Consider the following 19964-nt stretch of genomic DNA (forward strand, 5'->3'; position numbering starts at 1 on the left):
GTAGGGAGGTGCTAAATACGATAATATCATCGAGATAGACAAGACAAATCTCGTTTTGTAGACCCCGGAGGACATTGTCCATTACTCGTTGAAAGGTGGACGGAGAATTCTTCAAACCCATCGGCATGCGCAAAAATTCGAAATGTTCATGCTCGACGTTGAAAGCGGTTTTAGGTATATCACCAGGGCTCATTTCCACCTGGTAAAATCCAGATGCAAGGTCCAGAGTAGTAAAATACTGACACCTAACAAGCTTATCAAGGACATCTGTGATGTTAGGTATTGGATACTTATCGTCAATAGTCTTGTCGTTTAGTTTACGAAAATCTACAACTAGCCTCCACTTTTGTATGCCAGATGCATCTGATTTCTTTGGGACCACCCATATGGGAGAGCTCCAGGCCGAGTCAGAAGGTCTGATTATGCCTTGGTCCAACATTTTAGTGATTTGATCTCTAACTTCCTGACGGTGCACAATAGGGTAGCGGTAGCTTTTCGTATAGACTGGTTGTTCGTCTGTAGTCTTAATCTGGTGTTTAATTTTATTAGTGAAGGTCAAGGCTTCACCCTCAATATAAAAAACGTCAGCATATTGTCCACATAGAGTCTCTAAATTAATCTTTTCTTTGACATTCAGATGATTAGTACGAAGCCGGGATAATACTTCCCTAACCCGGTCGGGGTCCTGCTCGTGGTTTCCGCATTCGATATTGAAGATGTCTAGCCGTTGGTCAAGGGTGACGGTAATGTCGGAGTCAGTGGGGTTTTCCATCTCTATGATACCCGTATGATCGGTAACGGTAGTGATACATTCGTGTACAATGCAGTTACATATCACTTGCTCATTTATATGCACTTCACCATCAGGGTTGTCTATGGGCACGTTAATCACCCTAGTTGTATTAGCAGGGATAAGTTCCTGATAGTTGGCCCTTCTACACAGATAACATAACAACGGTATACAAGTATGATCGGTAATGAGTAAATTGCGTTTCAGATCGATTTGAGCTCCGTCTAAGAAGTCAAGTCCTAACAGTCCGTCGAAATGATTATGGAATTTGTAGATGAACAATTTAACATCTTTTTGTTCGTTGATATCTATAAAGTTAGGTAATGTTATTGAGAAGTCGTGGGTGCTCGTGATACACGAGTTTGTAACCTCGAAAGGATCTCGGTTGAGAGGTACGTGTGAAAAATACTTCTGCACGGCTTCAGGGCTGATAAACGACTGATTTGCGCCAGTATCCACTAGAAATTTAAGTGGTGGTTCCCAAATCCCACCCCTCCTGGCTGAGCCTTTGCTCGCCCACCTGTCCTGGTGAAACTGGAAAGGCCTTCGGGCCACCAGTAATCTCTCAATCATAAAAAAAAAAAAACTTTCTTTTTCGACGTCGCAAAAGTGTTCGACAAAGTCTGGCACAACGGTTTGATTTTTACACTATTCAACATGGGCGTGCCGGATAGTCTCGTGCTCATCTATACGGGACTTCTTGTCGAACCGCTCTTTTCGACATCGAGTCGAGGGAAACCGCTCCTCTCCGCGATCTCTTACGGCTGGAGTCCCGCAAGGCTCTGTCCTTTGGCTCCCTCCTATTTAGCTTATTCGTCAACGATATTCCCCGGTCGCCGCCGACCCAGTTAGCTTTATTCCCCGACGACACGACTGTTTTCTATTCGAGTAGAAACAAGTCCCTAATCCCGAAGAAGCTTCAGAGCGCAGCCGTAGCAGTGCTATTTCAGAGGGGAAGCTCCACACGGATTTCCTCCCGGATTAGGAGGAGGAATCTCACACCCCCGATTACTCTCTTTAGACAACCCATACCCTGGGCCAGGAAGGTCAAGTACCTGGGCGTTACCCTGGATGCATCGATGACATTTCGCCCGCATATAAAATCAGTCCGCGACCGTGCCGCGTTTATTCTCGCGGCAGACTCTACTCCATGATCTGTAAGCGGAGTAAAATGTCCCTTCGGAACAAGGTGACACTTTCACAATCAATTCGGAAATACATGAAGTCAGCGTCGGAACGATACTTCGATAAGGCTATGCGTCATGATAATCGCCTAATCGTTGCCGCCGCTGACTACTCCCCGAATCCTGATCAAGCAGGAATTTACTACCGGATTGGAATCGCGGCCCGCTGAGAAGATCCGGCGAGAAACTCAACGGGCTGATGTTTAGGTTTATGCTATTGTACTAGATGTGCGATAAAATATCTGCTGAAATCTAAATCGCTGTAGTCGTGCGAATTTTAGGGGTAAACTGAACCTAAAATATAGTTGTCTCTCTGAAAAGTTGCCAATCTTACGTAACCTCTTTACAGAGATTTGTCTCTCTACAGAGGTAGCTTCAAATAAAAATATATTCAAATACTCTTGCAGGTTCTAAATTTTAATTTATTCATCGAAACGATGAGAAATACCTACTTAAATAAAACTTGAATTTTATATTATTATCATGACCACTCAATTTACAATGTTAACAAAAATGATAGTTGAATTAAAGATAACTACACGAACAATTCTTATGTACATATATCCCGGGAGTCAAATTACCAAGACATTGGCATTTGTCTAATGGAACGGGCGGCTATTATGTTTAGCGAGCCATGATGTTATGTACCACTAACTTACGATGACAACAGAAAATTATGTTTATTGGGTTACTCAAAGGTAATTTTCTTTATTTCCTAAACATGTTTTGCTAAGATGTGTGCCTGTGATTTTAAACGAGCATTCAAATTGTTAGTTATCTCTTTTTCTTACCAGATTTTTCTGAAGCATTAATTGATCATTCATTGACAAGATATGTGAGATGCGTATCTTGCGCAGTATTCTTGCAGTATCTGCTAGAATCATTTGGGTTATTCAAAAGTGCTATTTTTTACCATAGTGCTACGTGACGGCCTCCGAAATATCTGAACTGGCTTCTACAAAGCCTATAACCTTTTCCTGTTTTAGTTTAACTCAAACACCCATATGGGTGCTTTAATTTCGAAGTGTTTACTTTATTAAGGTGTATTTGGTTCGGAGTAGCCCCTAAATATATTAAATCATGTTCTAACGCCTCTTGCAAAATTTTGGATACGTCGAAATCATTGTAGCCACGATAACTCTGATCCTGCTTCTCAGATGAAGATCTAGTATTGGACTTCTCATGCCACATTAAAGAGCGTGTGCTCTAACGTGTCCACATCGCAGTCATCTAGACTCGCAGACACTAGCACCGTACGTCGCCTCAAAGATTATTAACGCGCGAACATTCACAAATGTCCTTGGATTTAGTAATTTTCCATTGAAAGACACAACATTCGATTGCAAAAACAAGGCTTAAAAAATAACCATTATTTGCTAATCGAAACTGATTATTCGATAAAAGTCGTCACGATTGACTTCCACGGTGAAGGAATAACATCGTGTAATAAAAATAAAACCCGCAAAATTATAATTTGCGTAATTACTGGTGGTAGGACCTCTTGTGAGTCCGCGCGGGTGGGTACCACTGCCCTGCCTATTTCTGCCGTGAAGCAGTAACGCGTTTCGGTTTGAAGGGTGGGGCAGCCGTTGTAACTATACTTGAGACCTTAGAACTTATATCTTAAGGTATTTACGTTGTGGATGTCTATAGGCTTCAGTAACCACTTAACACCAGGTGGGCTGTGAGCTCTCTCTTCCACCCATCTAATCAATAAATAAAAAAAAATATAACGAAAAAAAAAATAGTGTGGTACTGCAATTTTTAAATAAGAATAATTTTGACTACCTACACTTAAAACAAATATTTTTAAATCAATTAAATACATGATTTGTACCTAAAATTACCAAATACATAAGTTTAAAACACAATAATACTTCTAAAAATAATCTCCTTTATGAAATCGTAGAATATAAGTATTAACGAAACATTGCTATGTTATAGAAGCGCTTTATTTATTTTTATGAAGCAAGCAAAAAATTATATAACTTGACGACTGACGTAAATTTAAAGTTCAGTATATATGTGTTCTTACACATAGTATGACGTTTGAATTACAACTACGAGACAGCGTTCAATAAGCCGAATTAAAAAATAATGTGTCATAGGCCTTATATCCGATGATAAAATTGATATGGTGTGAGGCTTATCTTGAGCAGTGTTTGTGTGACTTTCTGAGATATATATTTCGACTGTGTAGAAGTTACAGAGTATATTATAATTAAATAAATATGTTTTGGTGGATGGTATTAGCCGTCATTGGAGTTATAGTGCTATTAGTAAAGGTGCATCAAAAACTGACGCTTGGAATATGTAAGTCGAGTGCGCATATGGTGGGTAAAGTAGTTATAGTGACTGGAGGAAACAGTGGCATTGGTTTTGAGACAGCAAAAGACTTGGCTTGTAGAGGTGCACGAGTTATACTAGCTTGTAGAAGTGTCCGCAAAGCTGAAATAGTTAAAGAAGAATTGATTAAAGCTAGTGGTAACACAGATATTATTTGTAAGCAGTTAGATCTTTCATCGCTCGAGTCTGTTAGAAATTTTTGCGAAGATATAGATAAAAACGAAAAACGTTTGGACGTTCTTATTAACAATGCGGGTGCCGGTGGATTAGGCAATTACAAAACGGCGGACGGATTACATGTTGGAATGCAAGTTAATTATTTTGCTCCGTTTTTATTAACGTGCCTTCTGTTGCCACTTCTAAGAAGATCCGAGCCGAGTCGAATTATTAATGTGTCCTCTATGTTGCACAAATACGGAGAACTGGATTTTGAAAATTTGAATATGGAAAAATACTGGAGTGACTATTTAGTATATGCAAATAGTAAATTGTTCTTGAACTTAATGACTTTAGAATTGAGTCGTAGATTGAATGGGTCTAGGGTTACTGTGAACTGCTTACATCCGGGTATAGCTGCTACTAACTTAATGAGAAACGTGCCCAGTGAAATTTTGAAGAAGATAATTTCGAAATCAATAGGCTTTATGTTCCAGAGTGCATGGGAAGCGTCTCAAACTTCTATCTATTTGTCAGTAGCACCAGAAATTCAAGATATTAGTGGAAAATATTTCAGTCATTGCTGTGAAACAAAGCCTTCGAAGCTATCTCTCGATGTTGAAAAAGCAAAAAAGCTTTGGGACGAATCAGAAAAATTAGTGAAGTTCACGATATCAGAAAATTAGATTAAAATATTCGATTTCGTATCGATGTTCTGTTCGTAGTAATAAAAATGAATTTAAGTATCAATTGTGTTTAAGTTTACGACAAAAAATAACCTTCAACGAATAAATTATTTTTAGATATTTCTTATGAGGTTTTAAGTGTTAGTGTAGATTATGTGAAGTATTTCTTTGCTAATGAGTTTCAATAATTTATAGTATATTATATTTATAATGTCAATATTTGGTTGTAGCTTAAGACAGGCCAAGCGGAACGAATAAATTGACAAAACATTTGAACAGTGGTTATTAAGTAGTCAGTAGCTGTGGCTATTCTACTCGATATCCGGGTTGGGTTTTCGGTCGGAATAAGCGTCTTTTCTCAAGATATATGAATAGAGGTCCGGGTGTTTTGGTTTCTGTGGGTTTCCGGTACCTATAACGCAGAGACAATTTTAGTTTAGGGATGTTAAGTCATTTTAGCGTGAATGTGTAGAACATTGCGCTGGTGGCGAAATCTTAATTATCATTGCAATAAATGGGCAGATGAGTCCAGAGTCCACTTGGTATTCATTGGCAACCGGACTTAGAAATATAAAACTGACTACGGATTGCTAATCGCTTTGGGAGATAAGCGCTTGAAGTCTACTTTTTATATTAAGTAGTATCTCACTCTTCAAAGAGATGACTGTTTTGATTGACAGCAGAAATAGGCAGAATAGCGATTACATCTAAATAATGACAGCGTGGAGCGGTGTTTTTTCTACAAAATCGTTCACGCACTTGCCCATACTATGCTATGTAGAAACCGAACAACTACAACGAAGCTGATTGGAATTGTTTGCGTGTTACATAATTTTGGATTACGAGTTAATTTGTGGTCAGCAGACTAACGAGTGTACCAATAGTCAGTGTCTACACTTCTCATTAATTTATACTGCACATATTCGTATATAGCTGGCGTTAAATTGAAATAATTCGACGCGATAGCGGAGCGTCGCTGTGGCCGGTTTATTTGCGCATAAATCTCCTTCGTGGTACATCTGATTTACAGTAGTGCTCTTTGTGCTAGCTCACCTCTCTGTTTGTGGAGATTTGCGAGTGGATACTTGCATTGCTACCATTGCATTGTTCGGAATCACGTCTCGATAATTCTTTAAGTAATATATTATTACCGTTTTTCGCAAACCAATCGAAATTGGACTTGTGTCTGTGCGATTATGCACGCTGATCTCTAGCGTAGCTGAACGAATTTTAGAAACAGTTTTCAGTGATTTATGTCTGGGCTATTGTCTTCTAATATATTATTACAATTGTTATTCGTAGTTTTGTTTGTTTGTTCGTGATTCATGCAAGCGTGTCACTTATATGGTGGTACGCAAGTAACTCAAATTGGTATTCTCATACATGTAACTATAGTTACAGAAAAGCGTGGGTCGGTTCTAGGAGTTTTAAATCAAATTTAGTTCATGGTTGCCAATGCCATCAATTTCTGTGATTTAACGGTTGAATTGGTCGGATAATCTTTTAGGTATATTATTCGGCTTTCCAGTATGAACAACGTACTCAATATATAGGGACATTAGTTTTCATTTATAGAATATTGAAAAATGACATTGTCCTAAATAATCGTTTATTTAATTTTCTATTGTGTGTTGCTAGTGTTTTCATTGCCTATTCATAAGAGTTTGGTTTAAAAAAATAACGAATACAATTAGAACCCAGATGACTAAATTAGTTGTTTTGGAGGTTAGAATTTTCTATACAACAGTATAAATGACGAGCACAAAATAAAGAGCATTAAATGAAAAGTCTATGAAAAGCAATACGTTAATAAAATTAGAGGCAAGCTATAAAATTTCAAATTTTGTCAATTATAAACTGCAATATTGAAATTTGCACCAGGATATGTTGTATTAAAAATCGAAGAATATTTAAAACCAATTTTTTTTTTATTGCCCTTATAGGCAGACGAGCATACGGCCCACCTGATGGTGAGTGGTTACCGTCGCCCATGGACTTCAGCAATGCCAGGGGCAGAGCCAAGCCGCTGCCTACCGCCTATTTACCTATTTAATAGGATTCCTTAATAATTCAGAACGTTAGTCGTTGTTAATTCTAAGATGACAAATTGTATAAAGTTTTACCATAGCATTATGGCCTTAATATCTTTCATAGGTAAATCATCTCTTTATTCACACATACTATAAACTTATATTATTTAAGAAAAAATGCGCATACTTTTTCGTATTCAAAACCAATGTTTCTGAGTTTTGTAAAAGATACAAAAACAATTGGACTTATTGTAATGAAATTATAAAAAATGAAGTTTAGAAAAGAACCTAAGCAAATCTTCCACGGCGACCTCTTTAACTTCGTTTTTAAATCTAATAGCTGTAAGGGATAGCATAGGCTTTCAGTTTATCCGGTTAAGCATCTAAGTAGATGCACGCAATAGGTATGCATAATATTATAATATCAATAATGATTTATGCATTATTTTGAAAGTAATAAGTGATGTAGCCCGTATATTTTTAAGGATAATACATCACACTTCACAATGTTTCAACGGTGATTCGATAAGAACAGATTTAAAAGCAGGAAAATAGGCGGTTCGCCACTGGAAGTGCGGACAATATTAATGTCGTCCATAAGTCAGTCGCGCTATCCGAGTAGGTATTTTTCTCGCCGCCTAGGACCGTTTGTAATTAACAAGATTAGCATATTTTGTTGGGAAGGCCTTTTTGCAGCTCAACAGGAACGGACCGTTTCGCAGTTTGTGCCATGCCATGCCTCAGAATGTTTGATAGCAGGTCGACAGATAGCTGGTGGTAATTTTTGTCGCTATGCTCTATAAATATTACATTTTTTTATTGAAGTTTAGAATAACCACGTTTGTTATAATAAACAGTTCTGTGTTAAGTTTTCTATTTAGTATTTTCTATCTTGCTAATAAACCTGGAAAAATATGAACGATAGAAAACAAATACATCAGCAATGTATATGACAGAAAATGTCCCTTTGTTCGTTCTTGAAAAATATTCAGAGCTGCGCTAGCACACTGTATGAATAGTGACAGAGACCGCGTCGACTAGATGTACATAGGAACTCTGAGGTCCAAGTAAGCGTAGAATTTTTGATGCCGGGCACAAAATACCCAATAAACCGACTTCATTCAAACGTGCATTCAAAGTGCCGCATCGCCTACTTATGTTGCTAATATGACCAAAAACTTCCCTGAATATTGAAGTATAGTTTTTTAAATTTCAACTCAATTGGGTCGCGATGAGCGTAAAGCACTAACAATCATACAAATAAATAAAGCCACAAATCAGAATAAAAGAGATAAGTATAATTAAACGAAATTAAGCTTTAAAATAATAGTCGAATGTCAATCAAGATTAAACATGTGAAAAATTTTAATCCTCGAAATTGAATAATCAAGAATATTTACTTAAATAAATTCGGTTGCATTTTGAATAGTTAAATTTACGTCCGGCGAGTATATGATGTTTTTAATCCACTAAGCTCCCTTTTATTACGTTCCCGTTGAAAAAATATGCTTCATCGTATGGAAAGCGGAGGGTTTTTGCCTAATTTTCATGTCGAGCAGCCACCGTAAACGATCTTATTTGCATGAGGTTTATAGCTCGTTTTTTAGCACATTATATTTTGTTATTGAGATTTTTTCACGTTTCGAAATGAGCTCAAAATATTATGGAAATGCAGCGGATGTTTTTTTTTTTAGGTAAAGCAAAGCCTATTTCTGTTTGAGAGACTGGCACTGAATAAAAAGAAAAATGAAAACCGTAGAAAAGAGATTGTGATAATTTTTAGTTTATTTACGTTTACTCTGTCAACGTGGAAGCATTTTACCTAGTCAGGTCATAAATTCTGTCACATGTTTAATGTAAAATAATTGAAACAAGTTTATTCATTATGTAACCATTCATATACCAAAATGAACTTAACAAAACATAGATTCTTATGACACTTATAAATATATATATATTTCATTTCTTCGCAATTATTTTTTCAGACTCTTCCCAGAGACGGCGAGCCAGTTCAGTATTACGCCCCGTTTCGGTTAAAGTTTTAACCTGACAATCGGCGAAATAACAGCCGGTTACGTTTTCTACCTCAGGAGACACCGCCAGGTATATTGAAGTCTGAGCCCCTTCCCGAGGGGTCTTAATAAAGAAACTTGCGAAAGGAAGCCAGTACTTCGAAAATGGCAGTTTATCAGGATTTAAAATATCAGTTTTTACAAAGCCGGGATGTAAGCAATTAGCAGTCACTCCAGTACCTTCAAGCCGTCTCGCCAACTCAGTGGTCATTAGAACATTACACAGCTTGCTGTTTTTATATGCTTGCATTTTACTGTATGACTGCGAAGTTTCTTTTTCCAAATTTAAATTATTAAAATCAATAATTCCTTTTGAGTAGGCTATGGACGTAACGTTGATGATGCGACTCGGAGCTGACGATTTAATTAGCGGAAGAAGAAGCTTCGTGAGCAGAAAAGGCCCGAAGTGATTTGTTTGCATACCGACAAACAAGCCGTTTTCCGTCTTTACATTGTCCACGACGAGTACTCCAGCATTGTTGATAAGAATGTCTAAACGATTTTCGGTTTTAATGAATTCTTCAGCGAATCTTCTGACAGAATCAAATGACGCTAAATCCAGCTGACGATAATGCACATCCTGGTTCCCGGATTCTGAAATGATCTGGTCTCTGGCCTTGTTACCGTGTAGATCATTTATGCAAGCGAGTATTACCCGGGCTCCACGCTCCGCTAAGTCTTTTGCTGTCTCGTATCCTATACCGCTGCTGCTTCCGGTCACTATCACCACTTTGCCGACCAAATGCCTGCTGCATTTATTTATACCGTATGTTAATTTACAATACGTTCTATAAAGTAACGCTAATATGAGATTCAACACAATAAAACTAATGAAAACCATCGCGCTAGCTAAAGGTCAGTTATAAACGTGATTCTCTGCACTCAGTCACACGCCACTAAAACTATTTATCAAATATAATAATAGATAAGTGCTTCTATAAATGTGCTGGCCATATCTTACGGATACCGGTAATTACGGATTAGATAGGTACTTTATTGAAACAGGTTTTGAATTAGCGATAACTATACTGATTTTGTACCTACACATTTCAAAGTAACTTAATTTACTTTACGAAATTGATTAGAAAATCCAATAATTACTTTAATCTTGAATAATATTACTTAATTAATGGCAATCGTGTTTGGTTTTCAAATTTGCTCCTAGCATTTTTTGCTGAGCAATTAGTATTTCAGCAACGTGCTATTAGTATTTCAACAAGGGTCGACTTCTTTAAATTTTCTTTTCACGTTGTGCCTATCTATATTAATATAATATTTTATTTTAATATTATTGTTTTGTTTAGTAGTATTAAAATATGTTTTCGTTTATTATTAAAAATATTTGCTGTAATTCTCAAAACAGTGACGTTAAAATGGTTCGTTAAATCTGCGATGAACGATACATTTCCCACTGAGTTTCTCGCCGGATCTTCTCAGTGGGTCGCGTTTCCGATCCGGTGGTAGATTCTACGAAGTACTGCTCTTGCTAGGGCCAGTGTTAGCAACACTCCCAGTTTGAGCCCCGTGAGCTCACCTACACGTCAAGGAGAAGTTGAAATAGCCTCTCAAGGCTATCAGCATAGATAGGGGAAAAAAAACGATACATGTTGGGTAATTTCTCCAGACTTTAAATTGATTTAATAGAGAATTAGATAAACAGAGCTATAATTTTTTTTATGTAATTTCTTTAATTTATATTTTCCTACAACTTTCACAAGATTGTGAACAATGTCGTCTTCCCTTTATAGCATACAATGACCAACTAATTTCGTTAGTAAATATGTAAGTAATTTTATCCTTAAAACAACTTTTTTCTGGTGGTAGGACCTCTTGTGAGTCCGCGCGGGTGGGTACCACCACCCTGCCCATTTCTGCCGAGAAGCAGTAATGCGTTTCGGTTTGAAGGGTGGGGCAGCCGTTGTAACTATACTTGAAACCTTAGAACGTATATCTCAAGGTGGGTGGCGTATTTAGGTTTTTTTTTTTTTTGATTGAAAGTTTACTGGTGGCCCGAAGGCCTTTCCAGTTTCACTAGGACAGGTGGGCGAGCAAAGGCTCAGCCAAGAGGGGCGGGATTTGCTAACAACTGCCCGAGCGCCTCCGAAGGAGACCTAACAACTCAAGAGTTGCTGCTTCACAAATGAATCTACTACCGGATCGGAATCGCGACCCACTGAGAAGATCCGGCGAGAAACTCAGTGGGCTGATGCATGGGTTAGGTTGCACGTCGACCTCTTTGTCGAGTTCGACGAGTACGGTTACCGGGGTCCCTAAGCCTGCTCCTAGTATTAGAGCTGAAGGCATCTAATGCAAAGGTTATTGGATCTGATGGATCCGTAAGAACGTGTCTAGGGTGTCGACGGTGACTGGCTCCTGCATGATCAGGATTCGGGGAGTAGTCAGCGGCGGCAACGATAAGGCGGTTATCATGACGCATAGCCTTATCGAAGTATCGTTCCGACGCTGACTTAATGTGTTTCCGAATTGATTCGAGGCCCAGGTCGTCGTGTAGGTCAACGTTCCTCACGAACCACGGAGCCCCGACAGCTAACCTGCAAAAGCGGGATTGTAGGGATTGGAGGGTGTCTATGTGTGTGCGGGCCGCGTGAGCGAACACTACACTCGCGTAAGTCATGACGGGCCTTATGCAAGTTTTGTAAAGTGTCACCTTGTTCCGAAGGGACATTTTACTCCGCTTACAAATCATGGGGTAGAGTCTACCGAGAATAAACGCGGCACGGTCACGGACTGATTTTATATGCGGGCGGAATGTCATCGATGCATCCAGGGTAACGCCCAGGTACTTGACCTTCCTAGCCCAGGGTATGGGTTGTCTAAAGAGAGTAATCGGGGGTGTGAGATTCCTCCTCCTAATCCGGGAGGAAATCCGTGTGGAGCTTCCCCTCTGAAATAGCACCGCAGTACTTTTCGCTGGGTTGATGTCTATGCGCCATTTTCGGAACCACTGTCCTAGGGCTAGGGCTGCGCTCTGAAGCTTCTTCGCGATTAGGGACTTATTTCTACTAGAATAGTAAACAGTCGTGTCGTCGGCGAATAAAGCTAAATGGGTCGGCGGCGACCGGGGAATATCGTTGACGAATAAGCTAAATAGAAGGGGTGAGAGGACAGAGCCTTGCGGGACTCCAGCTGTGAGAGGTCGTGGGGAGGAGCGGGTTCCCTCGACTCGATATCGAAAAGAGTGGTTCGACAAGAAGTGCCGTATGATGAGCACGAGACTATCCGGCACGCCCATGTTGAATAGTTTGAAAATCAAACCATTGTGCCAGACTTTGTCGAACGCTTTTGCGACGTCGAAGAAGAGAGCTCCCGTGTATAACGGTTTTGGTCGATTAAGCCCCACAAGAATGTGCTCCGTGAGGCGGTGCACCTGTTGAACGCATGAGTGATTTGTACGGAATCCGAATTGTTCATCGATGAGAATGCCCTTGGATGAGACGAAGTCTCTGAGGCGTTTGTAGATCAGACGCTCATACAGTTTGCCTTGAGACATGAGGAGGCTAATCGGGCGGTAGCTCGTCGGATGATTTTTTGGTTTACCGGGTTTATGTATGCCGATAACGTCCGCTTCTTTCCACACCGCGGGAAAGATACAGTTCGCCATAGCGGCATTGAAAATAGATGCCAACATCACGATGAGTTGGACGGGTAGATGTTTAATAACGCGGTTAGATATACCGTCGGAACCGGGAGCCTTGCGAGGACGTAGGTCTTTGATCAAGTCTTTAACTTCCATCGGGGTAACGGGTGGTAACGCATCCGAGGGTGGCAAGGAGGCTCTGCGTTCTACCTCACTGTCTACTAATTCTACATGAACAGGGTCCACGGATTGAGTGCTGGGCGTGCACTGGGTTTGCAATGTATCGGCCAGTAGCTCTGCTTTTTCGTCATCATCGAATGCCGCGAGTCGGCCTGAGGGGCCTACGAGGGGGGGCATAGTTACTACCGTATCCGATTTGAGAGTACGAGCTAAACGGTAGTAAGACCTTTGGGAGGGCGCGAGTCTTTCTAAGAAATCAGACCATCTGGCATCTCGGACTTCGGCGATGCGAGACTTTACGTCGCGTTGTAGGGCACGCATTCGAATACGATTATCCACGGTAGGATACCTATCGTAGGCGCGGATCGATGCGTTCTTAGCTCTAAGGAGTTCCCTAATATCGTCGGGCAATTTGAAGCGGTGAAGGAAGTCCTCCGCTACAACTTGCTTCGATGACCTATCTAAAGTCGAGGTGATGTGTGACGTTAAGATGTCTATGGCTTCAGCGGTATCCTGAGGAGACGGGGTAGAGTCCGGGCTAAACGGGAGCGATGGTGGATCAGATTCAGCCAGGCTGATGCCCAGCGTGTGCCAATCCACCACAGTCCTCGTGACGGGAACGGAATCGGGAGCGCGACCGAGCTTCATAACGACGGGACGGTGGTCTGAATCTAACTCTGAAACTACTTCGATCGAGTGTAAGCGCAGAGTTACGTTTTTTAATAACGCTATGTCGAGTATATCCGGGCGATGCGCGATATTTAGCGGGTAGTGAGTCGGGGTTAGCGGAGCGACGATATCGAAGGCGAGATCATTGACTAACGCGTCAAGCCGCCTGCCATTCGGGGTTGTGGTGTGTGAGTTCCACCTGACGTGTTTACAATTTAGGTCGCCCGCCAGAATGACTGAGCTTCCCATGCCGAGCAGCGCCTCGATATCACTGCTTAGAACGATCTTATCCGGTGGAAGATAAACGGACGCGATAACGATCGGCGCATGTCCAGTCAGTGAGATTCGGCATACTGATGCTTCGATGTTAGAAAGCGCGGGGGGTCGAGGGGACGCAGTGCAGGGCTCGTCTATAGTAAATGATGGTACCACCACCACGAGCAGTGAGCCGTCGTTCCTAACCATGTTATAGTTCGCGATTTTAGGGTCACGGCGCGCGGGCTTAAGCAGGGTCTCCTGCACCAAAAAGATGTCAATTTGATGGTCACGCAAAAAATCACAAACCTGATCACGTTGATTTGCGAGACCGTAAGCGTTAAAAAATCCTATCGTTACGGATAGGGGCTTTATTCTACTTACGTACGCCATTGATTACCGGCGGAGTGAGGGGAGGACGTACGTATTTAACGACGCGTATACGTCAGCGTATTCTTGCACAACGGCGATGAAGTGTTGTGCAGTGGAGGCGGCGCGAATGGCGTCACCCAAAGCATTAACACGCTCAAAGTTGATCGACTGAAAAAAGTCGATCGCTAGAGCGAGATTGTCGGACGCGGTCGGAGTGCTGGTCGCGGGGGAGGAACGAATCACGGGGGAGGGACGTATCGCGGGGGCGGGACGAATCGCGGGGGAGGGAGCTACAGCCGTGTTCGTGTACGGCAACGGTTTAGCCCAGACCGAGCCGCTGGGCACCGGCGCCGGCACGAAGGCAGGCTTAGCCTTCGGCACAGAGGGTGCCGTGGCTTTGATGTCAGGGCCGGAAGCTCGGAGGCAGTTTTGGCACGCGACGCGGCTATTTATTTTAGGGGCTCGGGGGCATCCACGGTAATTCGCGGGGTGACCCTGTGTTCGGCACAGGACGCAGCTAGGTGGTTCCGTCGCGCTTTTTTGATCGCGAGTGCAAAGAGTCGTGGCGTGATCGTCCAAACAGTTGACGCATCGAGGGCGCGCGTGACAATTACGGGAAGAATGCCCGTACAACTGATAATTGTGGCACTGGCTCGGAGTGCCTTTTTTATGAGGGGTTTCCACGGTGATTCCGGAAAGCCTACAGACCGTTCGGACGTTACAGATTTGCTTACCCTCGGGGGTAGACTGGAGGGCGACGAGAACCATATTGTATGGCTCCCTCCCGCGTCCTGTGTGCATGCGGCGCACGGAGTTTACGGGTAGGCCTTGTTCGAGTAGGTCGGCCTTTACGAGCTCGGCATCTAACTCCTTGGGGATGCCACGTATGACTGCACGGAGCTCACGCTCCTCCTGGAGCGTATACGTATGATAACTTATACGCTCCTTTCGGAGGTAGCTTAAGAGGGCTCTATGGTCGTCGGGTGTTGCTACTTTTATCTGTATCCCGTTCGCGAGGTTACGGGCACTGACAAAATTTATGTTGTTGGCCTTAAGGGCCAGGGAGACACGGTCCCAAGCAGCCTTCTCTTGAAGAATTAACGGAGGAGGGGCCTGATTTCTCGTTTTTGCCACCGGTCGCGGCGACGGCGTGGCACGGGGACAGGGAGCGACGGGGGTCGGAGGGCGGGGGCGCGACGCGTTCGCGGCTTTGCTTATTTTAGCGGCCGCGGAAGCTCGGGACTCCGCGGCGCGCTTCTTACCCTTTTGCACGCGGGTGAATCCATCTGTCAATGAGGCGGGAACGAGGTCAACCTCCATATCCGAGTCAGAGTCAGAGGACGAGGAAGAAGGCGCGGGAGCGGCGGACGCGACGGAGGCCGCAGACGATCGCTGAGGTATAACGGAAGCTGCCGCGGTATACGCGGGAGTTTTTCGCGGGAGTATGGGGGACACGGGTGTGCTGGGCGCGACGGAGGCTGCGGTGTACGGCACGGGAGTTTTGCGCGCGCTTGCAGGGGACGCGGGAATGGCAGGCGTGGCGGAAACGGCGGGCGCGGCGGGCACGGCAGAACAGTTCACGGCGCGTTTAGCTTTGTAAACTAAAAATTCTGTTTCGAGGGCCGGGTATTTCTCGCTTAAGAATTCCGCGAGCAGTGTGTTGGTTGGAGAGAACTCCATTTCTTCGGACTGCCCGGGGGGGGGCTGCCCCGGGACTTAAACACGCGCTCGCCTTGCGGCGAGGCCCCTGCGTCGGTAACACTAAATTGGCCGAAGCGATTCTAGGAATTTTAGAAATTTTAGTGAATAGAATAAATATAATAGAATTAGAGTGAATAGAACCATTGCACAGTTCCCGGGCGGCAACGCCTTGCAATTAGGCGCAGGTACAAATTCCGAGAAACACTTGGGCCACAGATGTGTCACGAACAATGATCTATTATCACCGGTAGTCACTTCCGACAAAACACTTGGACGCCAGATGTGCCACGAACCGAGGTCGGGCGATCGAACGAACAATGAGCACGTCCACGCGCGTCGGTTGCTCAAATCGAAATGGTATTTACGTTGTGGATGTCTATGGGCTCCAATAACCACTTAACACCAGGTGGGCTGTGAGCTCGTCCACCCATCTAAGCAATAAAAATAAATAAATAAAACATACATTTATCAAATCAAAGTCAAATTTTACTCAATAAACGTATTTTATAAGGAGAGAAAAGTAAAATTATGTAATTTTTTCCAGTTAATCGAACATTCGATTCGACCGTGTGTCATGGCAATTAGGTACAGTTTATTTATCAATCAATTAGGGGCCTTTTGGTATCGCAAGGCAATTTATTTTGCTGAAAGATTTCAATTATATAACTTTGAGATAGTGAGTATAGGTATAATATCTACCTAATACATTTATTTAATTACAAAAATTGAGATTTGTCTTCGATGTAGTTGTTGTTGTTACCGTTGTTGTTGTTATTGTTACCCGCGTAATGTCACCGTTGATGGTGATCTTTGTATGTTAGTGTTATAGATTAGCTTTTAGCTTAGCCAGCCTTATTCCTAATTTATACAATTAATAAGACTGTTGTTTGTAAACAAGTTTCTTATTACTAGGTACTTGTTTACTAATTATTTGTTTCATAGTGGCCACATTTTATTTGATTTAACAAAGCACACCATGTTTGTTAAAAATGAACAGATAAGAGTGATTTAATTATTAATGATAAAAATAGCAAATTCCTCTCATTTTTATTGTTTTGTATAGTATCTACGTGCGCGCGTAAACTAGTTGGTTCCTTGAAATAATTAACAGTTAGTGTGAAAATTATCCTTTGATTTTATTACTTTCATAATTATTTTCTATATATATAAATACCACATTATATTCATTTTATATAAAAAATATATTTATATTATATATATAAATTTATTTCATTTCTTCGCAATTATTTTTTCAGACTCTTCCCAGAGACGACGAGCCAGTTCAGTATTACGCCCCGTTTTGCTTAAAGTTTTAACCTGACAATCGGCGAAATAGCAGCCAGTTACGTTTTCTACCTCAGGAGACACCGCCAGGTATATTGAAGTCTGGGCCCCTTCCCGAGGGGTCTTAACAAATAAACTTGCGATAGGAACCCAGTACTTCGAAAATGGCAGTTTATCATAATTTACAATTTCAGTTTTTACTACGCCGGGATGTAAGCAATTAGCAGTCACTCCAGTACCTTCAAGCCGTCTCGCCAACTCAGTGGTCATTAGAACATTACACAGCTTGCTGTTTTTATATGCTTGCATTTTACTGTATGACTGCGGCGTTTCTTTTTCCAAATTTAAATTATTAAAATCAATAATTCCTTTTGAGTAGGCTATGGACGTAACGTTGATGATGCGACTCGGAGCTGACGATTTAATTAGCGGAAGAAGAAGCTTCGTGAGCAGAAATGGCCCGAAGTGATTTGTTTGCATACCGACAAACAAGCCGTTTTCCGTCTTTACATTGTCCACGACGAGTACTCCAGCATTGTTGATAAGAATGTCTAAACGCTTTTCGGTTTTAATGAATTCTTCAGCGAATCTTCTAACAGAATCAAAGGACGCTAAATCCAGCTGACGATAATGCACATCCTGGTTCCCGGATTCTGAAATGATCTGGTCTCTGGCCTTGTTACCGTGTAGATCATTTATGCAAGCGAGTATTACCCTGGCTCCACGCTCCGCTAAGTCTTTTGCCGTCTCGTATCCTATACCGCTGCTGCTTCCGGTCACTATCACCACTTTACCGACCAAATGCCTGCTGCATTTATTTATACCGTATGTTAATTTACAATACGTTATATAAAGTAACGCTAATATGAGATTCAACACAATAAAACTAATGAAAACCATCGCGCTAGCTTAAGGTCAGTTATAAACGTGATTCTCTACACTCAGTCACACGCCACTAAAACTATTTATCTATCAAATATGATAGTGTGTGCTTCTATAAATATGTGCTAGCCATATCTTACGGATTAGATACTTTATTCAAGTAGGTTTTGAATTAGTGACAACTAATGCGAGGTAATTTTAATAGGTAACATATTTGACAATTCATCAAAATTCAACAACGTAACATTTTAACATCATCATCATCATCCTCATCATCATCATCAGCCTTTATCTGCCCACTGCTGGACATAGGCCTTCCCCAATGTCTTCCACATAATGCGGTCCTCCGCCTTCCGCATCCAACGACTTCCCGCCGTGCGCACTAAGTCGTCAGTCCACCTGGTTGGAGGACGCCCCACGCTCCTTGTACCCATCCGTGGCCTCCATTCGAGGACTTTCCTCCCCCACCTGATTAACATTTTAACGGCGGGCATAAAATAATAATTTTTTTTCGTTTTGTTAGAAGTTAGAATTGCACACTTTTTTCAACTGATCCTACTGACTACGTTTACCTGCCTATAAATTGGAATCCGATTGCTTAACGATTAGTAAACAAGAACAACATTACAGCCTTACTATGTCAAAAGGGGGGAAAACGCTAAACAGTCAATCTCGTGAACTAGTGGTGAAATTGGACATTATTTTGAACGTGAATCAGTTCACGATCTGCGCCTTTTTTGCCATTGACACGATCGAGAGAACGCGTTTCCGAAGCATTGGGAATAGGGAAGAGGCCAGTAACTCAGTAACTCGTCGGCCAGTAGCTCGTCGTCGTGGAAAGGATAAGAAGTCATTCCGATAGAGGCACCCGTCACGTGCGGACGTGCTCATCGTCCACTCGATCGCCCGGTCTTTGTTCGCCCGGCTTTTGTTAGCCCGGCCATTGTTCGCGCGGCCTGTGTTCGTGATACATCTGCCGACCAAGTGTGTTTCCTGGAAGCTTTTATTTGTTTTGTTTTAGTTATTTTTGTGTTCGTGGAACATTTGCCGACAAAGTATTTTCCTGCAAGTATTTATTTGTTTTGTTTCTTTTTGTAATTTCTGTTTTGTTGTGCTTTTTCATTGTCCTGTAGTAATCGCGCCGCATTGCCACCTGTGTTCAATAGAACCGCTCAGGTCCGAGAAGTTGGGGCCTCGCCGCAAGGCGAGTGTTTCAAGACCCGGGGCCGCCCCACCTGGGTACTCAGCGATCATGGACGCTGTATTCGCGGAATTCCTCCGACTTCGCCACCCACAGCTCGCCTCAGAGTTTCTGGCCTTCAAGGCCAATCACACTGCGAGCCCTCTCGAGGACTCCGCCGCGCTCGCTGCTCCTGCGTCGCCTGTACCTGCGTGCAGAGCTTCTGCATTGAGCACCGCAGCCTCTGTCGTGCCTGCCGCTCCCGTGTCGCCTATACTGGCGAGAAAAGCTGCTGCGTCGTCCGCCGTGACCATCGTTTCAGCTGAGCGATCATCTGCGGCCTCCGTCGCGCCCTCTAAAACACCTACACTTGCTCGTAGGTCGCCTGCACCCGCCTCCTCGTGCTCCGACTCTGACTCGGACATGAAGGTCGACCTCGCCCCCGCCTCATCGACGGATGGATTCACCCTGGTACAGAAGGGTAAGAAGCGTGCCGCGGAGTCTCGAGCTCCCGCGGCCGCTAAAATTAGCAAAGCCGTGAACGCGTCGCGTCCCCGCCCTCAGACTCCCGTTGCGCCC

The 19964-nt window shown here is 42.6% G+C and overlaps 3 protein-coding genes across 3 annotated transcripts; 1 reads left to right on the top strand and 2 right to left on the bottom strand.

Moving 5' to 3' along the window:
• Positions 1-3981: 3981 nt before the first annotated feature.
• Positions 3982-5226, top strand: LOC119628902 (retinol dehydrogenase 14). Its single transcript, XM_038012974.2, has one exon. The coding sequence runs from the start codon at positions 4206-4208 to the stop codon at positions 5160-5162; it is 957 nt and encodes a 318-aa protein (XP_037868902.1). The 5' UTR covers positions 3982-4205; the 3' UTR covers positions 5163-5226.
• Positions 5227-8716: 3490 nt separating this feature from the next.
• On the bottom strand, positions 8717-10185 carry LOC101737560 (retinol dehydrogenase 11-like). Its single transcript, XM_038013037.2, has one exon. It carries the CDS (start codon positions 10103-10105, stop codon positions 9152-9154), a length of 954 nt encoding a protein of 317 aa, XP_037868965.1. The 5' UTR covers positions 10106-10185; the 3' UTR covers positions 8717-9151.
• A 6740-nt stretch (positions 10186-16925) lies between these two features.
• LOC101747028 (retinol dehydrogenase 11) lies at positions 16926-18301 on the bottom strand. Its single transcript, XM_004925189.4, has one exon. The coding sequence runs from the start codon at positions 18221-18223 to the stop codon at positions 17270-17272; it is 954 nt and encodes a 317-aa protein (XP_004925246.3). The 5' UTR covers positions 18224-18301; the 3' UTR covers positions 16926-17269.
• Positions 18302-19964: the final 1663 nt, after the last annotated feature.

This window comes from Bombyx mori, chromosome 9, assembly GCF_030269925.1.
Source record: "Bombyx mori chromosome 9, ASM3026992v2".
Taxonomy (NCBI): Eukaryota; Metazoa; Arthropoda; class Insecta; order Lepidoptera; family Bombycidae; genus Bombyx; species Bombyx mori.

Bases quoted from the DNA above. Each gene is read 5' to 3' on its own strand.
- LOC119628902 (XM_038012974.2), top strand. From the start codon at position 4,206: ATGTTTTGGTGGATGGTATTAGCCGTCATTGGAGTTATAGTGCTATTA.
- LOC101747028 (XM_004925189.4), bottom strand. From the start codon at position 18,223: ATGGTTTTCATTAGTTTTATTGTGTTGAATCTCATATTAGCGTTACTT.
- LOC101737560 (XM_038013037.2), bottom strand. From the start codon at position 10,105: ATGGTTTTCATTAGTTTTATTGTGTTGAATCTCATATTAGCGTTACTT.